Consider the following 20528-nt stretch of genomic DNA (forward strand, 5'->3'; position numbering starts at 1 on the left):
GGCAACCAGCAGAACTGGAAGTAGAACTAAAGTCCTCTGAGTTGCAGGTCTGTGCTCTTTCCACTGCTTCCCCTCTTAGAAAACAAAAGACAGTGGAGTATAAAGCAATTGAATGTTCAGTTCAACAAGCTGAACCCCAGAACTGAAAATTTGAGAAATCTCATCAATTGGTACTTTTGATCCCAAATTTAATAGGCCCCAGAACTTCTCCTAAGCTTTGAATGTGTACCTTAGGTCATTATCCACAGCCAGATCACAAAAGCCTTCCACAGGGCCCTGCCCCACATTTTTTTTTTTTAAGATTTGGTCGTTAAGATATTAGTTCCCATAGAAAACCATGGGTGAGAGGGCAGACTATTTCAAGGCAGCCGCTATTTCTGTCTCGCCGTGTCTTCCAGGGGACGAATGAATGGGAGGTCTGACTGGGACTGCATTGGGTTGAAAGGGCTCTGGAGTTGGCTCAGCTGAGACTTGTTAATAGTAATTAGGGAATAAAATGCTAGCATGAAACAACAGGTCAAAGCCACCCCGTCAGGATAGAAGGGATTTGATTTAAGCCCCCGTAAAGAAATGTTTTCCTCATAGAGCGTTGGGGAGATCTTCTGTGTATGTGGTGGTCTTTTGGGTGAACCCTGTTTTGATTCCGAAAGCTGCTTGATTCTCAGCTGAGGTTGAAAACCTGTAGCCGAGAAGCCCTTGAATTTAACATCTTAGATGAGCTGAGAGTGAAAAACGCTTCCAAAGTTTTGGGGAGCCAAAGTTTTCTAGCAGGACGCTCAGCCTCACGTGGTTTAGGCTAAAGGAAGGACATTTTTGTTATTGACTACAGCTAGGTGCATGTAGTCGTAATGTCTGGTTAATGCAATGCAACCCCCTTCTGTCACCCCTGCTTTGGTTTGGATAGTTGAGGCGAAACTGGGTGAGGAGAGGGATTGCCGGAATTATTCAGGAACTCATTTAATCAGTGGGATTAAATGAGCAGAGCACTGTACTAAGTGCCTGGGAGAGTACAATAGAGAGAGCACATGCAATCCTGGTCCATCCCCCCATCTTACCTCCTTCCCTTCCCCACAGCACCTGTATATATGTATATATGGTTGTACATATTTATTACTCTATTTATTTATTTATTTATTTATTTATTTTACTTGTACATTTCTATCCTATTTATTTTATTTTGTTGGTATGTTTGGTTCTGTTCTCTGTCTCCCCCTTTTAGACTGTGAGCCCACTGTTGGGTAGGGACTGTCTCTATGTGTTGCCAATTTGTACTTCCCAAGCGCTTAGTACAGTGCTCTGCACATAGTAAGCGCTCAATAAATACGATTGGTTGATTGATTGATTGATTGGTCCTCGAGGAATTTATAATCTAGTGGGGGAGACAGACTTTAAAATAAGTTTCAGTCCATTAAACTGCAGGCCGAGAGCAGGGATTGTGTCTACCACCTGAATTGTACTTTCTCAAGCATGTAGTATGTGCTCTGCACAAAGTAAGTGCTCAATAAAAATCCTTGATTATAGGAGAAGCAATTGAGAATAAAGCTGTGTATGTAAGCATTGTGGGAATGTGGTGAATAACTAAATGCTTAGTGCTTAATAAATACCATCGATCCATTAATTGGGGGGTTAACTCCGGTGTATGGCAGTGCAATAGGGAGGGAAATAAAGGCAATCAATGGTATTTATTGAGCACTGTACTGAGCACTTGGGAGAGTACACTACAACAGAATCAGCAGACGTGTTTCCTGCTCATAGCAAGATTACAGTCTAGAGGACGACAGACATTAGTATAAATAAGTAATTTATAACATACATTTTAAAAGAACTGTCAGATCTCTGGATTAATAAACGTCATTATTATTATTATTATTATTATTATTATTATTTGTAGGAAATGGAACTACCAAGGCACAGGAATTCTGTAATTCCATACGTCCTCCAAATGCAAATCATTTGAGTTGCATAAGCATTCCCAAATGGTTCTTACTTGTCAATGTGTGACATCTGGAATTTCTCATCAGCTATCTCATTTGCCCTTATAACTGACCCCTGTCAGTTGGGGAGGGACAAGTAAAAATATTTGGGTTGTGTTAGTTTTAGTTTCAGAAAGTTTTCTGCCAGGTGTGTTGCTCAATCCTATAGGCATTTTAATAAATTGAAACTTCAATTACATGGATCAATCAATCAGGGGTATTTAGCGAGTGCTTACTATGTGCAGAGCATTGCAGTAAGTGCTTGGGAGAGTACAGTTCAACAGAATTAGCAGACACATTCCCTGCCCATAACAAGCTTCCAGTCAAAACATACTTCCCAGAGAGATACAGGATATTGCCTGGTGAAGAAATTAGCTGTTTGTCTCTCAGTACAATAAATAGGGCCTTCAGGTGTTCGCACTGATTGGAGATTTCACCCAAACCAATGTCATCTTTCAGATTTTAAAATTCCTCTGATTGATTTAACTGATCTGGCCCTTCTGCGGTCCTGAACCAAGGAGGGTCTAGGAACCCCCTAATGAATATCTTTCTCAGTGTCATGGTAAGGAACTCACTGAAATTCATGCAATTACCTCCTTTCATCCTCCTCTAGGATGTAAACTCCTGTGATGATGATGATGATGGCATTTTTTAAGCATTTATTATGTGCAAAGCACTGTTCTAAGCGCTGGGGAGGTTACAAGGTGATCAGGTTGTCCCACATGGGGCTCACAGTCTTAATCCCCATTTCACAGATGAGGTAACTGAGGCACAGAGAAGTTAAGTGACTTGCCCAAGGTCACACAGCTGACAATTGGCGGAGCTGGGATTTGAACCCATGACCTCTGACTCCAAACCCCGAGCTCTTTCCACTGAGCCACGCTAGGATCCTATCTACCAACTCTGTTGTACTGCCCTCATTAAATATGATTGATTGATCTAATTTAAAAATTCAATTTGAGATGTAGAACCCAGGCCACCAGGAAAACAAATAGCTAAAAAATTATATATTTATTTAATATATATTTGTGTATATAATTTATTCAATATTGTACTATATATATAATATATATAAATTAAACTTAGGGATTCTTCCCTCAGCCAAAAAATGCAAAACTCTAAAGACCAGCAGGATGGATTATCACTCTCCTGGTATTTTAAGATGAATGAAATATAACTGTAGGCTATCACTTTGCCTACCCCAGACAGAATATCGAGGAGCCCCTGAAGGCAAACTACCAAGCTTCAGATGCTGATCTTTTCATTCCTCCCAAGAGAGGGAAAGAAGGGAGAAAGAAAAAGAGAGACAGAAACGGAGGGAGATCAGTATTAAAAAAAAAGCCACCAAGGAAACCCTGACCCAAGGGGTTGGTGTTCTTGTTTCTGGTGTTACATTAGGCATTTTGCTTTTAAAAAGTCAAACCCAGCATTGATGTGATCCTTACTTGAACAGTATGGTATAAGTTCATTTCTGACTCAGAGAAAGAAATAGCCCAGGTTATAAACAGCACTCTAAAGGCTCTGTAGTATTTTAAGAAGAGATGTATTTAGCCCAGATGTTTACTAAAACTGATTCTACAGTGGGAATTACTTGGACAACTAAAATTTCCCTCTCAGATAGCAAGTGTTGAATTTCAATGTGACATTTGCCATCTATATATCTATCTCACATGTATGCTGGGTGGTTTAATGCATAATGCAGTAGTATCTGGTAAGTCTCTACCATAAGAACAGAGAGACTTGAAATTAAATTAAAACATCTTTATCAGAGGGCTAATGTAACACAAATACCGTTTAAATACCCTTCAAAATGAGATGTATTGCTCTCCTTAACAATTCTGAATAAGACTTAGAATATAGGCAGAAGCTATAGGTCTGGAGTGATCAGTGGGGGAAATGGAAATCGTATTTATTGAATGCTTCCTGTATGCCAAGCACTGTACTGAGCGCTTGGGATATTACAATATATGGGTGCCAATGGACTCATTGTGGACGAAGCATCATTAATTTTTCAAGCTGTACTTGAACCTATCTCTGTTTTCAACCAGCCCCATTAATTCCGAATGGTTACTACTATTGGACAAAGATATATCTTTTTTTGTGTTTGCTTTTTAATCATGGAGCAATCGCCGTCCGAAGCTGTAGAAGACATTAGAGGTTTCTCATTGAATATCACCCAAGTACATTATACTTGGAGTAGAATAACCGAAAACCTTCCATTTTATTATTCTTTTTTTGGCAGCCATATCCTTCACGGGTAAAGTAGTAGATTGGTTACTTGCCTCACGACTGCAGATACTAAATTAGGACTGTATCTAACGTTAAAAATCTTTTTGTCAAGATATAAACTGACCAGGGCCCTTCCTAGGATGCAGTTTGAGTTGAGTGGGTTTTGATTGTGAGCTGAGTCTAGTGAAAATATATAAACACAAGAGGGCAGGAAGAGCTCAAACTTAAATCTGCTCTGCCCCACCTAGCTCGCTTTCCCATATTTAACCCTCCTGTAGGTCATGGGTTCAAATCCCTGCTCCACCAATTGTCAGCTGTGTGACTTTGGGCAAGTCACTTAACTTCTCTGGGCCTCAGTTACCTCATCTGTAAAATGGGGATTAAGACTGTGAGCCCCCCGTGGGACAACCTGATCGCCTTGTAACCTCCCCAGCGCTTAGAACAGTGCTTTGCACATAGTAAGCGCTTAATAAATGCCATCATTATTATTATTATATGCAGAGTTGTAATGGAGAAAGGCAGGTTTCTCCATCTCATTCCCTCAAGGGGCACAGAGACAGCACTAATAAAACTTATAATAATAATAATAATTCATGTACTATTAAGGCTATATTCATAATGTGAGCCCACTGTTGGGTAGGGACTGTCTCTATATGTTGCCAACTTGTACTTCCCAAGCGCTTGGTGCAGTGCTCTGCGCACAGTAAGCGCTCAATAAATACGATTGATCGATTGATTTGGGCAAGTCACTTCACTTCTCTGGGCCTCAGTTACCTCCTCTGTAAAATGGGGATGAAGACTGTGAGCCCCGTGGGAAGCAACCTGATCACCTTGTAACCCCCCCCAGTGCGTAGAACAGTGATTCGCACATAGTAAGCGCTTAACAAATGCCATCATTATTATTATTACTCTTTGTGCCTCAGTTCCCTCATCCACAAAATGGAGATGAAGACTGTGAGCCCCACGTGGGGCAGCCTGATTACCTTGTACATGCCCAGCGCTTAGAAGTGATTCGCACATAATAAGCGCTCAACAAATGCCATCATTATTATTATTATTATTATTCTTTGTGCCTCAGTTCCCTCATCCGCAAAATAGGGATGAAGACTGTGAGCCCCACGTGGGGCAGCCTGATTACCTTGTACCCCCCTCCCCAGCGCTTAGAACAGTGATTCACACATAGTAAGCGCTTAACAAATGCTATTATTATTATTATTATTCCTTGTGCCTCAGTTCCCTTATCCGCAAAATGGGGATGAAGACTGTGAGCCCCACGTGGGGCAACCTAATCACGTTGTACCCCCCCCATCGCTTAGAACAGTGATTCGCACATAGTAAGCGCTTAACAAATGCCATCATTATTATTATTACTATTATTCTTTGTGCCTCAGTTCCCTCATCTGCAAAATGGGGGTGAAGACTGTGAGCCCCACGTGGGGCAAGCTGATGACCTTGTACCCCCCGTCCCCCCAGCGCTTAGAACAGTGCCTCATTCATTCATTCAATCGTATTTATTGAGCGCTTACTGTGTGCAGAGCACTGTACTAAGCGCTTGGGAAGTACAAGTTGGCAACAAATAGAGACGGTCTCTACCCAACAGCGGGCTCACAGTCTAGAAGGGGGAGACAGACAAGAAGACAAAACATATTAACAAAATAAAATAAATAGAATAAATATGTACAAATAAAATACATAAATAAATAGAGTAATAAATACGTACAAACATATTCATTCGTTCATTCAATCGTATTTATTGAGCACTTACTGTGTGCAGAGCACTGTACTAAGCGCTTGGGAAGTCCAAGTTGGCAACATATAGAGACGGTCCCTACCCAACAGTGGGCTCACAGTCTAGAAGGGGGAGGCAGAAAACAAAATAAAACATATTAACAAAATAAAATTAATAGAATAAATATGTACAAATAAATAAATAGAGTAATAAATACGTACAAACATAACATATATACAGGTGGTGTGGGGAGGGGAAGGAGGTAAGGCGGGGGAGATGGGGGGGGAGGGGACATAGTAAGCGCTTAACAAATACCATTATTATTATTCATTCAATCGTATTTATTGAGCCATTCCTGTGTGCAGAGCACTGTACTAAGCGCTTGGGAAGTCCAAGTTGGCAACATATAGAGACGGTCCCCACGCAACAGTGGGCTCACAGTCTAGAAGGGGGAGACAGACAAGAGGACAAAACATATTAACAAAATAAAATAAATAGAATAAATATGTACAAATGAAATGGAGTAATAAATACGTACAAACATATATACAGGTGGTGTGGGGAGGGGAAGGAGGGGACATAGTAAGCGCTTAACAAATACCATTATTATTATTCATTCAATCGTATTTATTGAGCGCTTACTGTGTGCAGAGCACTGTACTAAGCGCTTGGGAAGTCCAATCAATCAATCGTATTTATTGAGCGCTTACTGTGTGCAGAGCACTGTACTAAGCGCTTGGGAAGTCCAAGTTGGCAACATCTAGAGACGGTCTCTACCCAACAGCAGGCTCACAGTCTAGAAGGGGGACTTCATTCATAATTCATTATTATATTATATGTAATATATATGATTCATAACTGTGAATTATTACTCTATTATTTATTTTACTTGTACATATCAATTCTATTTATTTTATTTTGTTAGTGTGTTTGGTTTTGTTCTCTGTCTCCCCCTTTTAGACTGTGTGGGTAGGGACTGTCTCTAGATGTTGTCAACTTTATACTTCCCAAGCGCTTAGTCCAGTGCTCTGCACACAGTAAGCGCTCAATAAATACGATTGATTGATTGAATGAATCAATCAATCAATCAATCAATCAATCGTATTTATTGAGCGCTTACTGTGTGCAGAGCACTGGACTAAGGGCTGGGGAAGTACAAATTGGCAACACATAGAGACAGTCCCTACGCAACAGTGGGCTCACAGTCTAAAAGGGGGAGACAGAGAACAAAACCAAACATACCAACAAAATAAAATAAATAGGATAGAAATGTACAAGTAAAATAAATAAATGAACGAACGAACGAACGAGCAACCTGTTGCGGGCCGGTCCCTCCTCCTCCTCCTCCTCCTCCTGCCCCCCGTGCGGCTCGGCGCTGATTGACAGCCGGGCGCGTCCAATGGCGTGCGCGGATGGCGCGGCCCTGGAGCCCCCATTGGCGGGGGCGGGAGGGTGGGCGGGGTTTCCCCGACCGCTCGTGGTGCTCCCGAGCGGAGCCGAGCGAGGCACAGCCGGCCCCAGGGCCACTGCAGCCTCCCCTCGTGGGCTCGGGTCTCTGCTGGCCCCCAGGGCCACTGCAGCCTCCCCTCTTGGACTCGGGATTCTGCTGGTCCCCGGGGCCACTCCAGTCTCCCCTCGTGAGCTCGGGTCTCTGCTAGCCCCCAGGGCCACTCCAGCCTCACCTCTTGGGCTCAGGTCTGTACTAGCCCCCTGGGCCACTCCAGCCTCCCCTCGTGGGCTCGGGATCCTGCTGGCCCCCTGGGCCACTCCAGCCTCACCCCGTGGGCTCAGGTCTGTACTAGCCCCCAGGGCCACTCCAGCCTCCCCTCTTGGGCTCGAGATCCTGCTGGTCCCCTGGCCCACTCCAGCTTCCCCTCGTGGGCTCGGGTCTCTGCTAGCCTCGGGGTCACTCCAGCCTCCCGTCGTGGGCTCAGGTCTGTACTAGCCCCCAGGGCCACTCCAGCCTCCCCGAGTGGGCTCGGGTCTCTGCTGGCCCCCTGGGCCACTCCAGTCTCCCGTCGAGGGCTCAGGTCTGTACTAGCCCCCAGGGCCACTCCAGCCTCCCCTCGTGGGCTCGGGATCCTGCTGGTCCCCGGGGCCACTCCAGTCTCCCCTCGTGAGCTCGGGTCTCTGCTAGCCCCCAGGGCCACTCCAGCCTCACCTCTTGGGCTCAGGTCTGTACTAGCCCCCAGGGCCACTCCAGCCTCCCCTCGTGGGCTCGGGATCCTGCTGGTCCCCGGGGCCACTCCAGTCTCCCCTCGTGAGCTCGGGTCTCTGCTAGCCCCCAGGGCCACTCCAGCCTCACCTCTTGGGCTCAGGTCTGTACTAGCCCCCTGGGCCACTCCAGCCTCCCCTCGTGGGCTCGGGATCCTGCTGGCCCCCTGGGCCACTCCAGTCTCCCGTCGTGGGCTCAGGTTTGTACTAGCCCCTAGGGCCACTCCAGCCATCCCTCTTGGGCTCGGGATCCTGCTGGTCCCCGGGGCCACTCCAGTCTCCCTTCGTGGGCTCAGGTCTCTGCTAGCCCCCAGGACCACTCCGGCCTCCCATCGTGGGCTCAGGTCTGTACTAGCCTCCGGCCCACTTCAGCCTCCCCTCGTGGGCTCGGGTCTCTGCTAGCCCTGGGTGCTACTCCAGCCTCCCCGCGTGGGCTCGGGTCTCTGCTAGCCCTCGGTGCTACTCCAGTCTCCCGTCGTGGGCTCGGGTCTCTGCTAGCCCTCGGTGCTACTCCAGTCTCTCGTCGTGGGCTCGGGTCTCTGCTAGCCCCCGGGGCCACTCCGGTCTCCCCTCGTGGGCTCAGGTCTGTACTAGCCCCCAGCCCACTCCAGCCTCCCGTAGTAGGCTCGGGTCTGTACTAGTCCCCGGGCCACTCCAGCCTCCCCTCATGGGCTCAGGTCTCTGCTAGCCCTCGGTGCTACTCCAGCCTCCCCGCGTGGGCTCCGGATTCTGCTGCTCCCCCGGGCCACCCCAGCCTCCCCTCGTGGGCTCGGGTCTCTGCTAGCCCCCGGGGCCACTCCAGCTTCCCGTCGTGGGCTCAGGTCTGTACTAGCCCCCGGCCCACACCAGCCTCCCCTCGTGGGCTCAGGTCTGTACTAGCCCCCGGGACCACTCCACCCTCCCCTCGTGGGCTCGGGTCTCTGCTAGCCCTCGGTGCTACTCCAGCCTCCCCTCATAGGCTCGGGTCTGTACCAGCCCCCTGGGCCACTCCAGCCTCCCCTCGTGGACTCGGGTCTCTGCTAGCCCCCAGTTCCACTCCAGCCTCCCTTAATGGGCTCGGGTCTCTGCTAGCCCCCAGTTCCACTCCAGCCTCCCTTAATGGGCTCGGGTCTCTGCTAGCCCCCGGGGCTCCTCCAGCCTCCCCTTGTGGGCTCAGTTCTCTGCTAGCCCCCGGAGCCCCTCCAGCTTCCCCTCACGTGGGTTAGAGACTCTGCTAGGTCCCGGAGCAGCTCCGGCCTCCCCTCGTGGGCTTCGGTCTCTACTTGCCCCTGGGGCCTTTGCGGCCTCCCCGAGTGGACACGGGGCTTCCATGGCTCCCGGGGCCACGCCGCTTCACACCTCCCGGACTAGGACCCCGCAGCCCGGCGGTGGCCCCTTCTGGACCCCGGCCCCGAGGCTGCCCGGCCTCCTCCTCCTCCTCCTCCTGCTGCTGCTGTCGCCGTCGCCATCGCTGGCCGGCGAGGACCCGGGGCCTTCGGGACCCCACGCCAAAGAGGCCATCGTGCTGGCCAACCGGGGGCTGCGGGTACCCTTCGGCCGCACGGCCTGGCTGGACCCGCTGCGTGACCTGGTGGTGCGGGTGGCTCCCGGGGACCGCTGCCACCTGTCCGTCCTGGGCGACGAGGGCCCGGTGCGGCCTCCCGGCCGCCTCCGGCCCCGCCGCTTCCCCTGCCACTTCGGCCCCGGCCGGGTCCGCTACACGCACCTGGGCGCCCGCAGCCCCGCGCGGGACCGGGTCCGCCTGCGGCTGCGCTACGATCAGCCCGACCGGACCGTGCTGCTGCCCCTGGTCTTGGAGGTGGAGGTGACCTTCTCCCAGCTGGAGGTCGTGACCCGCAACCTGCCCCTCGACGTGGACCGCCCGCTGGGCACCAGCCCGCCCCTGGACGGCCGCAACCTGGACTTCGCCTACCGGCCCGAGGACCAGGACTGCCGGGTGGGGGTCGTGCCCGGGCTGGGAGGACTGCCCCGCTACGGGGAGGTGCTCCACGCCCCGGGAGCCGGAGAGGGGCCGCCGCCCCGGGAGGCGGAGGACGAGGACGACGAGCGGGCCGGGCCCGGGCGACCCTGGATGGTGGACTGCGGGACCTTTCTGCGGCGCGGGGTGCGCTACCGCCACACGGCCCCCGGCCGCTCCCCCGACCGCGACTGGGTGCCCATGGCGGTGGAGCTGCGGCCCCGGGGGGCCCCGGACGGGAGCCCGGCCCTGAAGCGGGAGCACTTCCAGATCCTGGTGCGGATCCGCGGCGGGGCCCGGAACACGCCGCCCAGGCCCAGCTTCGTGGCCATGATGATGATGGAGGTGGACCAGTTCGTCCTGACCGCCCTGACCCCGGACATGCTGGCCGCCGAGGACGCCGAGACCCCCGGGGACCTGCTGGTGTTCAACCTCACCTCGCCCTTCCAGCCGGGCCAGGGCCAACTGGTGAGCACCGACGACCGCGACCTGCCCCTCTCCTCCTTCAGCCAGCGGGACCTGCGCCTGCTCAAGGTGGCCTACCAGCCTCCGGCCGAGGACGCCGACCGGGAGCGGCTCTTCGAGCTGGAGCTGGAGGCGGTGGACCCCGAGGGCGCCACCTCCGACCCCTTCGCCTTCATGGTGGTGGTGAAGCCCATGAACACGCTGGCCCCCGTGGTCATCCGCAACGCCGGGCTGATCCTGTACGAGGGCCAGTCCCGGCCGCTGACCGGGCCGCCCGGCGGCCCCCGCAACCTGGTCGTCGGCGACGAGGACGACCTGGAGGCCGTGCGGCTGGAGGTGGTGGCCGGCCTGCGGCACGGGCACCTGGCCCTGCTGGGCCCCCCCGGCGCCGGCCCGCGGCCCGGCGGCCGCTTCACGGTGGCGGACCTGGAGGCCGGCCGGGTGGTCTACCGGCACGACGCCGGCGACGGCTCCCTCAGCGACAACCTGGTGCTGCGCATGGAGGACGGGGGCGGGCGGCATCGGGTGCAGTTCCTCTTCCCCATCACCCTGGTGCCCACCGACGACCAGCCGCCCGTCCTCAACGCCAACACGGGGCTGGCGCTGGCCGAGGGGGACACGGTCCCCATCCCGCCCCGGGCCCTGAGCGCCACGGACGTCAACTCGGACGACGCCCGGCTGCTCTTCGCGCTGGAGCCGCCCTACTCGGCGGCGGGGCAGCTGCTGATCCGCCGGGCCCTGCCCCCGGAGGGCGAGGAGGGGCCCCCGGGCGGCCCCTGGAGGAGGGTGGCGGACCCCCAGCGCGGGGTGCTCTACGAACGGCCGGTGACCGAATGGCTGCAGCGGGACATCGTGGCGGGGAGGCTCTTCTACCGCCACGTGGGGCCCCACAGCCCCGGGCCGGGCCCCGTCACGGACCAGTTCCACTTCACGGTGCGGGACGACCACGACCCGCCCAACCGGTCCGGGCGGCAGAGCTTCGTGCTGCGCGTCCACCCCGTGGACCGGCTGCCCCCCGAGCCGGGGAGCGGCTGCCCGCTGCGCATGGTGGTGCAGGAGTACCAGCTCACCCCCCTGAGGAAGAAGTGGCTCCGCTACACCGACCTGGACACCGACGACCGGGAGCTGCGCTACACGGTGACCCAGCCCCCGACGGACACGGACGAGAACCGGGCCCCGGCTGCGCTGGGCACCCTGGTGCTGACCGACGACCCCGTGGCGCCGGTCACCCACTTCACCCAGGCCCAGGTCAACCACCACAAGATCGCCTACCGGCCGCCGGACCAGGAGCTGGGGGTGGCGGCCCGGGTGGCCCAGTTCCGGTTCCGGGTGGAGGACCGGGCGGGCAACGCGGCCTCGGGGACCTTCGCCTTCCACCTGCAGCCCGTGGACAACCAGCCCCCGGAGATCCTCAACACGGGCTTCACCGTCCAGGAGAGGGGCCGCCACGTCCTGACCCGGGCCGAGCTGGATGCCACCGACGCGGACACGGAGGCGGCCCGGCTGTCCTTCACCCTCACCCGGGTCCCCGAGCACGGGGAGCTGCGGCGGGCCGGGGAGAGGCTCGCCGTGGGCCGGTCCTTCCACCTGGAGGACGTCGGGCAGGGAAGGATCGCCTACCTGCACAACGGCGACGAGTCCCCCAGCGACAGCTGCTCCGTCGAGGTGAGCGACGGGCTCCACGTGGTGCCCGTCACGCTCAGGGTGAGCGTGCGCCCGGTGGACGACGAGGTGCCCACGCTGACTCTGCCCCCGGGCACCCTGGGCTCCTTCCTGGACGTCTTGGAGAACGGGACGGCGGAGATCACGGCCGGCGTCATCAGGGGCACCGACGAGGACACCGACGACCTGATGCTGACCTTCCTGGTGGAAGACCCCCCGGCCTTCGGGGAGATCCTGGTCAACGGGAGGCCGGCCGGGCAGTTCTCCCAAAGGGAGATCCTGGAGGGCGCCGTGGCCTACGCCCACACCGGCGGCGAGATCGGCCTCCTCCCCAGAGAGGACACCTTCAACCTGACCCTGTCGGACCTGTCTCGGGAGTGGACCGTGGGCGGTAACGTCGTGCGGGGGGTGACGGTGTCGGTGACCGTCCTCCCCGTGGACAGCCAGGCCCCGGAGGTGGCCGTGGGGGAGCGATTCCTGGTGGCGGAGGGGGACAAGAGAGTCATCACGCCGTCCCACCTCAGCGTCCGGGATGGCGACACGCCCGGCGACGCCGTCTTGTGCACCATCGTGATCCAGCCCGCCTCCGGGTACGTGGAGAACATCTCCCCCGGCCCGGGCTCGGAGAAGTCCCGCGCGGGCATCGCCATCAGCGCCTTCACGCTGAAGGACATCGGGCAAGGCCACGTGTTTTACGTGCAGAGCGTCCACAGGGGCGTGGAGCCGGTGGAGGACCGGTTTGCTTTCCGCTGCTCCGACGGGGTCAATTTCTCCCCCAGGCACTTCTTCCCCGTCGCCATCGTCCCCACCAACGACGAGCCGCCCGAAATGTTCGTGCGGGAGTTCCTGGTGATGGAGGGCATGAGCCTGGTGATCGACACGCCCATCCTCAACGCCGCCGACGGCGACGTCCCGCCCGACGACCTGACCTTCGTCCTCACCCGGCCCCCCGCCCACGGCCGCGTCGTGACCCAGCTGATCAACGGGACGGCGCCGGCGGAGAGCTTCACCCTGGACCAGATCGTCGAGAGCTCCAGCGTCATCTACGAGCACGACGACTCCGAGACGCTGGCGGACAGCTTCGGCGTCCGGCTGACCGACGGCCGGCACGCCGTGGAGCGGACGGTGCTCGTCGTCGTGATCCCCGTCGACGACGAGACCCCCCGGATGGCCGTCAACAACGGCCTGGACGTCGCGGTCGGCGAGACCAAGGTCCTCAGCGCCAGGGCGCTCGTGGCGACCGACTTGGACTCCGACGATCGGACCCTGGTGTACGTTGTCCGCCGCGGGCCGGGCCACGGCGTCCTGCAGCGGCGGCTGCCTGCCGGCGGGCTGGAGAACATCACGCTGGGGATGAACTTCACCCAGGGCGAGGTGGACGGGGGCCTCCTCCGGTACGTGCACACCGGGCGGGAAGGCGTCCGGGACCTGATCAAATTCGACGTGACCGACGGGACCAACCCCCTCATCGACCGCTACTTCTACGTGACCGTCGGGGGCGTCGACGTAGTCTTCCCGGATGTGGTCAGCAAGGGGGTGTCCCTGAAAGAAGGCGGGAGGGTCACCCTCACCACGGACCTGCTGAGCACCAGCGACCTGAACAGCCCCGACGAGCAGCTGGTCTTTAGCATCACCAGGGCCCCGACGCGGGGCCGCCTGGAGTGCACGGATCGGGCGGGGGTGCCCATCGCCTCCTTCACTCAGCTCCAGCTCGCCGGGAACAAGATCTACTACGTCCACACGGCGGACGACGAGGTCAAGATGGACGGCTTCGAGTTCGAGGTCACCGACGGCCGCAACCCCGTCTTCCGCACCTTCCGGATCTCCATCGGCGACGTGGACAACAAGAAGCCGGTGGTCACCGTCCACCCGCTGGTGGTGAACGAGGGGGAAAGCAGGCTCGTCACGCCCTTCGAGCTGGACGTGGAAGACCGGGACACGCCCGACCGGCTCCTGAGGTTCACGGTCACCCAGCCCCCGGCCCACGGCCAGCTCCTGATGAACGGCACCCGGCCCGTCCGGACCTTCACCAAGCAAGACCTGAACGAGAACCTCATCAGCTACAGGCACGACGGGACGGAGTCCGCCCGAGACGGCTTCTCCTTCACCGTGACCGACGGCACCCACGCGGACTTCTACGTCTTCCCCGACACGGTGTTTGAGACCGGGCGGCCCCAGACCGTGGCCATCCGCATCATCGCCGTGGATAACAGCGCGCCTCGGGTCGTGGTGAACCGGGGGGCCTCCACCCTGCGCCTTCTGGCCACCACGGGCCACTTGGGCTTCCTGATCACCAACAAAGCCCTGAGGGCGCGGGACGAGGACAGCGCGCCGGTCTCCCTGAGGTTTCGGGTGACCGGAGCTCCGCGCCACGGCTCCCTCCTCCACCTGGGCAGAGGCAACCACAGCGTTGACCAGTTTACGCAAGGTACCCTTCCCCGTCCCTTTGTCCCGGGCCCGGCGGGATGGATTTCTTGGCGCAGGGCTGGAGTTGGGGGGGGTGACTCCGTCGATCAATCGATCGGCGGTATGTATTGAGCACCTACTGCGTCCAGAGCACTGCATGGAAGCAGTGACCTCATCTGTAAAATGGGGATGAAGACTGTGAGCCCCCCAGTGGGACAACCTGATCACCTTGTAACCTCCCCAGCGCTTAGAACAGTGCTCTGCACATAGTAAGCGCTTAATAAATGCCATTATTATTATTATTTGAAAAAAAAAGGAGACACAGAGTAAAGCTTTTTCTGTCTATGCATTCGCGTCCTGGTAAATTCAGGGCAGTGGAGCGGAGGTGACACCATGTTGCCGTTTTCTTTTCTGGCTCTGATTTGGAATTCATGAAGTGCGCGGTGCCTTAGGGATTATAATAAAAATGATAATTATGCTGTTTGGTAAGTATTTACTATGTGCCAAGCACTGTTCTAAGCACCGAGGTAGAGACAGTCATCAGGTTGTCCCACTTGGGGCTCACAGTCTTCATCCCCATTTTACAGATGAGGTAACTGAGATACAGAGATGTGAAGTGACTTGCCCAGGGTCGCGCGGCGGACGAGTGGCGGAGCCGGGATTCGAACCCATGACCTCGGACTCCCAGGCCCGGGGTCTTTCCACTGAGCCACGCTGCTTATCCCAGAAGCCCATGTTCCTGCAGACTTCCTGTTACCTTTTCCAGCCGCTGCTTTTTTAATTTTGCCACTTGGATTCCCAACCTGGACCGATAGCAGGGATACTCCTTTCTTCCATAGTCACACCCTATCACATTACTGTATTTATTTGTTTATTTATTTTACTTGTACATATCTATTCTATTTATTTTATTTTGTTAGTATGTTTGGTTTTGTTCTCTGTCTCCCCCTTTTAGACTGTGAGCCCACTGTTGGGTAGGGACCGTCTCTATATGTTGCCAACTTGTACCTCCCAAGCGCTTAGTACAGTGCTCTGCACACAGTAAGCGCTCAATAAATACAATTGATGATGATGATGATGATGGAGTTGATGGAAATGATCCCTCCCCTCCAGCAGCTCACAGTCCACCGACAACGTTTTACTGTGCTCTCCCAAACGTTTAGTACACGTGGAAAGCCCTGGATGGATTCGAAGAGCCAACGGTGTAGAAAGCCACGATTTGAGGTCCTTTCATCTCAGATTGGAAACTCTGGTTTGCTGGAGCTCTGGGCCGAGAGAGGCAGAGAGTCCAACGCAAAAAGTGGTGATGCTCATTGTCCCTGTGGAATTGGCACCCACTAAAGACTAATAATAATAATAATGGCGTTTATTAAGCGCTTACTATGTGCAAAGCACTGTTCTAAGTGCTGGGGAGGTTACATGGTGATCAGGTTGTCCCACGGGGGGCTCACAGTCTTCATCCCTGTTTTACAGATGAGGTCACTGAGGCACAGCAAAGGGTAGTGACTTGCCCAAAGCCACACAGCTTTGGGTCCCTGTCATTCATTTATTTATTCATTTATTGGAGGTTATTTATTAACCTGTTATTCATTTATTGGAGGTCCCTGTCATTCATTTATTCATTCCGTCGTATTTATTGAGCGCTTACTCTGTGCAGAGCACTGTACTAAGCGCTTGGGAAGGACAAGTTGACACTTGCTAGAAGAGTCTAGAAGTCCTATGAGCTTTGGACATGTGTATTTTTATGCGGTGGGAAGTTGAGATGGCGGGAATTTTGAGTGCGAATAGAGTGGAATCAAAGAAAATGCCCCTCTGAAAATCCCTCCATGGTCAAAAAAAAGAAAGAAAAAAAAGTATTCGTTTGGATGGGAGTGGTAAATAATGCAGAATGTGGAGCAAAAGGTTGAAATATTTTCCAGGCCAATCCAAGAACCACACCTATTTACCTCTAGTCTTGAATTCAGATAGAATTTGACAGGGAGGGTGTGTATCCCCCAACTCCAGCCTGCAGCAGCTGGATAATTATGTGCAAACATGGGAGAAGAAATCCAAAAAAAAAAAAAAAAAAAAAAAGGCCTTCCCATGGCAGACAAATCTGTCCAGCAAAGTCGTAGATATTAAAAGCAAAATGGGCCGGCATTCATTCCTACAAGTCGGGGCTGGAATTTGGTTCCCAGCAGATATTTTTGGAGATTAGATAAGTGAGTAAGAATAGGGGAATGACATTAAGGATTTGCCTTTCTCTGATTTCCAGCCAAGGAAATGATCTGCGTGGCTTGGGTAGAAGCTGCCCTGTGTATTAGCTCTAAATTTTGATCATGAAGGTGCGGGTGGAGTCCTTTATTTTGACTGGGATCTGAAGGGTTGAGGCACTTTTACATTTTTTTCCCCAATGAAAAACCGCTTTTAGAAAGACATCGAAACGACGACTATGTCCACATAACCCTCTTTTAACCAGGAAGTCAAATTTCCGTTTTAGTTGCTGTTGTAAAAGTCTCTGCCATAGCAGATGGCTGGATGTGATCGTGCCGAGTTCATGAAGGGATGCAGTGCAGGAGAAGATGGAGACACTGGCCAGGAGTTTAGTTTCAAAGGAGCGTATTGGTGTTTGCAGCTGAAGCGTTAATACAGCCCAGAAGTTGAACATGGGAAGATTGGGTAGAATAAGGGAAATAAGATCTGCCGTGAATTTAACAAATTTGAAGATAATCTGTTCATCTCTTAGATGGTGTCTGATAACCGGTTGGCGGGTTGATTTTTCTCCTGCCAGTGCCTCTGGGCCATCGCAAAGGGAATGTTTACATGTTCTCGTGATATGTTTCAGGTGGATAGAGAGCCTAGGGATGGCGTTATTTCTACTTTGATCTTGCCTACATTTTTTGGAGTTTACACGGCAATAGCGCTGTAGTTGAAGCCTTCGCTTGCTTGACCTAAAAAGCTCTAGGTCTAGTTTTTGAACGATAGGCTAGGGAAAGCAAAATGAAAGAGCTTCTTAGCTCAGCGTGCCTGCCCCAACTTGGAAGGGAAAGGGGGTGACCTCCATGCTTTTGCTTTTGAAACGAGGTGTCTTAAAAAATCACTTAGGAAATGGAGCTGTTCCTCCAATAATGCCATTCCAAAGTGCAATAGGAAGATGTCTATTTATTGAGAAATGGAACTGCCCTTCCTAATCTCATCATCATCATCATCATCAATCGTATTTATTGTATATATGTATATATGTTTGTACATATTTATTACTCTATTTATTTATTTATTTTATTTGTACATATCTATTCTATTTATTTTATTTTGTTAGTATGTTTGGTTTTGTTCTCTGTCTCCCCCTTTTAGACTGTGAGCGCACTGTTGGGTAGGGACTGTCTCTATATGTTGCCAATTTGTATTTCCCAAGCGCTTAGTACAGTGCTCTGCACATAGTAAGCGCTCAATAAATACGATTGATGATGATGATGATGATTTATTGAGCGCTTACTATGTGCAGAGCACTGTACTAAGCGCTTGGGAAGTACAAATTGGCAACATATAGAGACAGTCCCTACCCAGCAGTGGGCTCACAGTCTAAAAGGGGGAGACAGAGAACAAAACCAAACATACTAACAAAATAAAATAAATAGAATAGATATGTACAAGTAAAATAAATAAATAGAGTAATAAGAGCATTTAATTTCTCTTAGTGCCATCAATTCCCCAAGATTCAGAGACAGTGTGACCAGCTGGAAAGAACCCAGGACTGGGAGTCAGAGAACTAGGGCTTGAGTTCCAGATCTACCACTGGCCTGCTGGGCGATCTTGGACAAGTCACTAACCCTCTCTGGGCCTCATTTTCCTCCTCTATAAAATGGGAGTTGAAAGCATGAGCTCCCTGTGGATCAGGGACTGCATCTGCTCTTGCACCTACCTTAGCGCTTAGCAAGTGTTTGGGGAAAAAAGTAAGCATTTAAGAAATGCCGTTATAATAATCAGATTTAGGCCTTCCCAGACTGAGCCCCTTCCTTCCTCTCCCCCTCGTCCCCCTCTCTATCCCCCCCATCTTACCTCCTTCCCTTCCCCACAGCACCTGTATATATGTATATATGGTTGTACATATTTATTACTGTATTTATTTTACTTGTACATATCTATTCTATTTATTTTATTTTATTAGTATGTTTGGTTTTGTTCTCTGTCTCCCCCTTTTAGACTGTGAGCCCACTGTTGGGTAGGGACTGTTTCTATATGTTGCCAATTTGTACTTCCCAAGCGCTTAGTACAGTGCTCTGCACATAGTAAGCGCTCAATAAATACGATTGATTGATTGATTCAACACATTCTCTGTTTTATACAGGGATCCACAGTCTAAAGGGGAGGGGGAGAGAACAAGTATTGTACCACAGTTTCGCAAAAGAGGAAACTGAAATCCAGATAAGTTAGAGGAAATCCAGATAAGTTAGAGAAGCAGCGTTGTCTGGGATGGAGCATGGGCCTAGGAATCAAAAGGACCTGGGTTCTAATCCCAGCTCCGCTACTTGTCTGCTGTGAGACCTTGGTTAAGTCACTTCACTTCTCTGGGCCTCAGTTACATCATTTGTAAAATGGGGATTAAGACAGTGAGCCCCATGTGAGACATGGACTGTGTCCAACCTGATTACCCGTATTTAACCCAGCGCTTAGAACAGTGCTTGGCCCGTAGTAAGCACTTAATAATAATAATGGTGGTTTTTCTGAAGTGCTTGCTTTGTGCCAAGCACTGTTCTAAGCGCTGGGGTAGATACAAGGTAATCAGGTTGTCCCTCGTGGGGCTCACAGTCTTAATCCCCATTTTGCAGGTGAGGTAACTGAGGCACAGAGAAGTCGAGTGACTTGCCCAAGGTCACACAGCAAGAAGTAGAATTGTGGATCTCCGTACTCTCAGGCCCTGGATCTTTCCTCTAAATTACACTGCCTCTCTAAGCTCCTCCACTGCTTCTAGAAGGTGTTTCCCTCATGCTGTTGTACGGAGGCAACCGCAGGGCAAGATAGCCTGAGGTCTTAACTTGGACTTTGAACTGAGTAGTAGCCGGATGATGTGGGGCAAGTAGTAGTAGTAACGCTAGTTTAGCACTGAATAAGTGCTGGAACAGAATACTCTGAATTAGACACAGCCCCTGGCCCTCAAGCATTGAACCAAGATCTCCCTATGAGCAAAGCATTGTGAGTTACTCCTGCAGTAACTAAGGAATAACCTACACCTCGGAAGAATCTGACTTCAGTGGCAGGAAACCATTTTAAGTTTCTCCGCCCTGTGTAAATTTAAGGTCTTTATAAGTTTGACATCCTGTTTCATCATCAATCGTCATCAATCGTATTTATTGAGCGCTTACTGTGTGCAGAGCACGGTACTAAGCGCTTGGGAAGTACAAGTTGGCAACATATAGAGACGGTCCCTACCCAACAGTGGGCTCACAGTCTAAAAGGGGGAGAAAGAGAACAAAACCAAACATACTAACAAAATAAAATAAATAGAATAGATATGTACAAGTAAAATAAATAAATAAATAGAGTAACAAATATGTACAAACATACATACATATATACAGGTGCTGTGGGGAAGGAAAGGAGGTAAGATGGGGGTGATGGAGAGGGGGGTGAGGGGGAGAGGAAGGAAGGGGCTCAGTCTGGGAAGGCCTCCTGGAGGAGGTTTCCCTAATATATGGACTGCCCTGTAAGTTTAGCTACCGTGATTCGTATCGATCCCTATCTAATATCAAATAAATGGATGGCTTTGGCCTGGGGTCAAACCTGCCAATGGAAAAACAAGTAACCTGTCTTTTCTTGAGGAAGGCAAATTCATGGTTTGCATCCGTGATGCCCAGAACATCTCTGACCTGACCGAAGTAAACATTAACTCCCCAAGCACCAAGCTCCGATATGT

The 20528-nt window shown here is 52.5% G+C and overlaps 1 protein-coding gene across 1 annotated transcript in view; it reads left to right on the forward strand.

The window, feature by feature from the left end:
- The first annotated feature begins 9406 nt into the window (after window positions 1-9406).
- Window positions 9407-20528, forward strand: part of FREM2 (FRAS1 related extracellular matrix 2) — an 86456-nt gene continuing 75334 nt past the window's right edge. Inside the window, exon 1 of the mRNA XM_038761866.1 lies at window positions 9407-14657. Within this exon, the coding sequence (XP_038617794.1) occupies window positions 9455-14657 (5203 nt within the window). The 5' untranslated portion in view covers window positions 9407-9454. The remainder of the gene's footprint in view (window positions 14658-20528) is intronic.

Source organism: Tachyglossus aculeatus, chromosome 20 (assembly GCF_015852505.1).
Source record: "Tachyglossus aculeatus isolate mTacAcu1 chromosome 20, mTacAcu1.pri, whole genome shotgun sequence".
Classification (NCBI taxonomy): domain Eukaryota; kingdom Metazoa; phylum Chordata; class Mammalia; order Monotremata; family Tachyglossidae; genus Tachyglossus; species Tachyglossus aculeatus.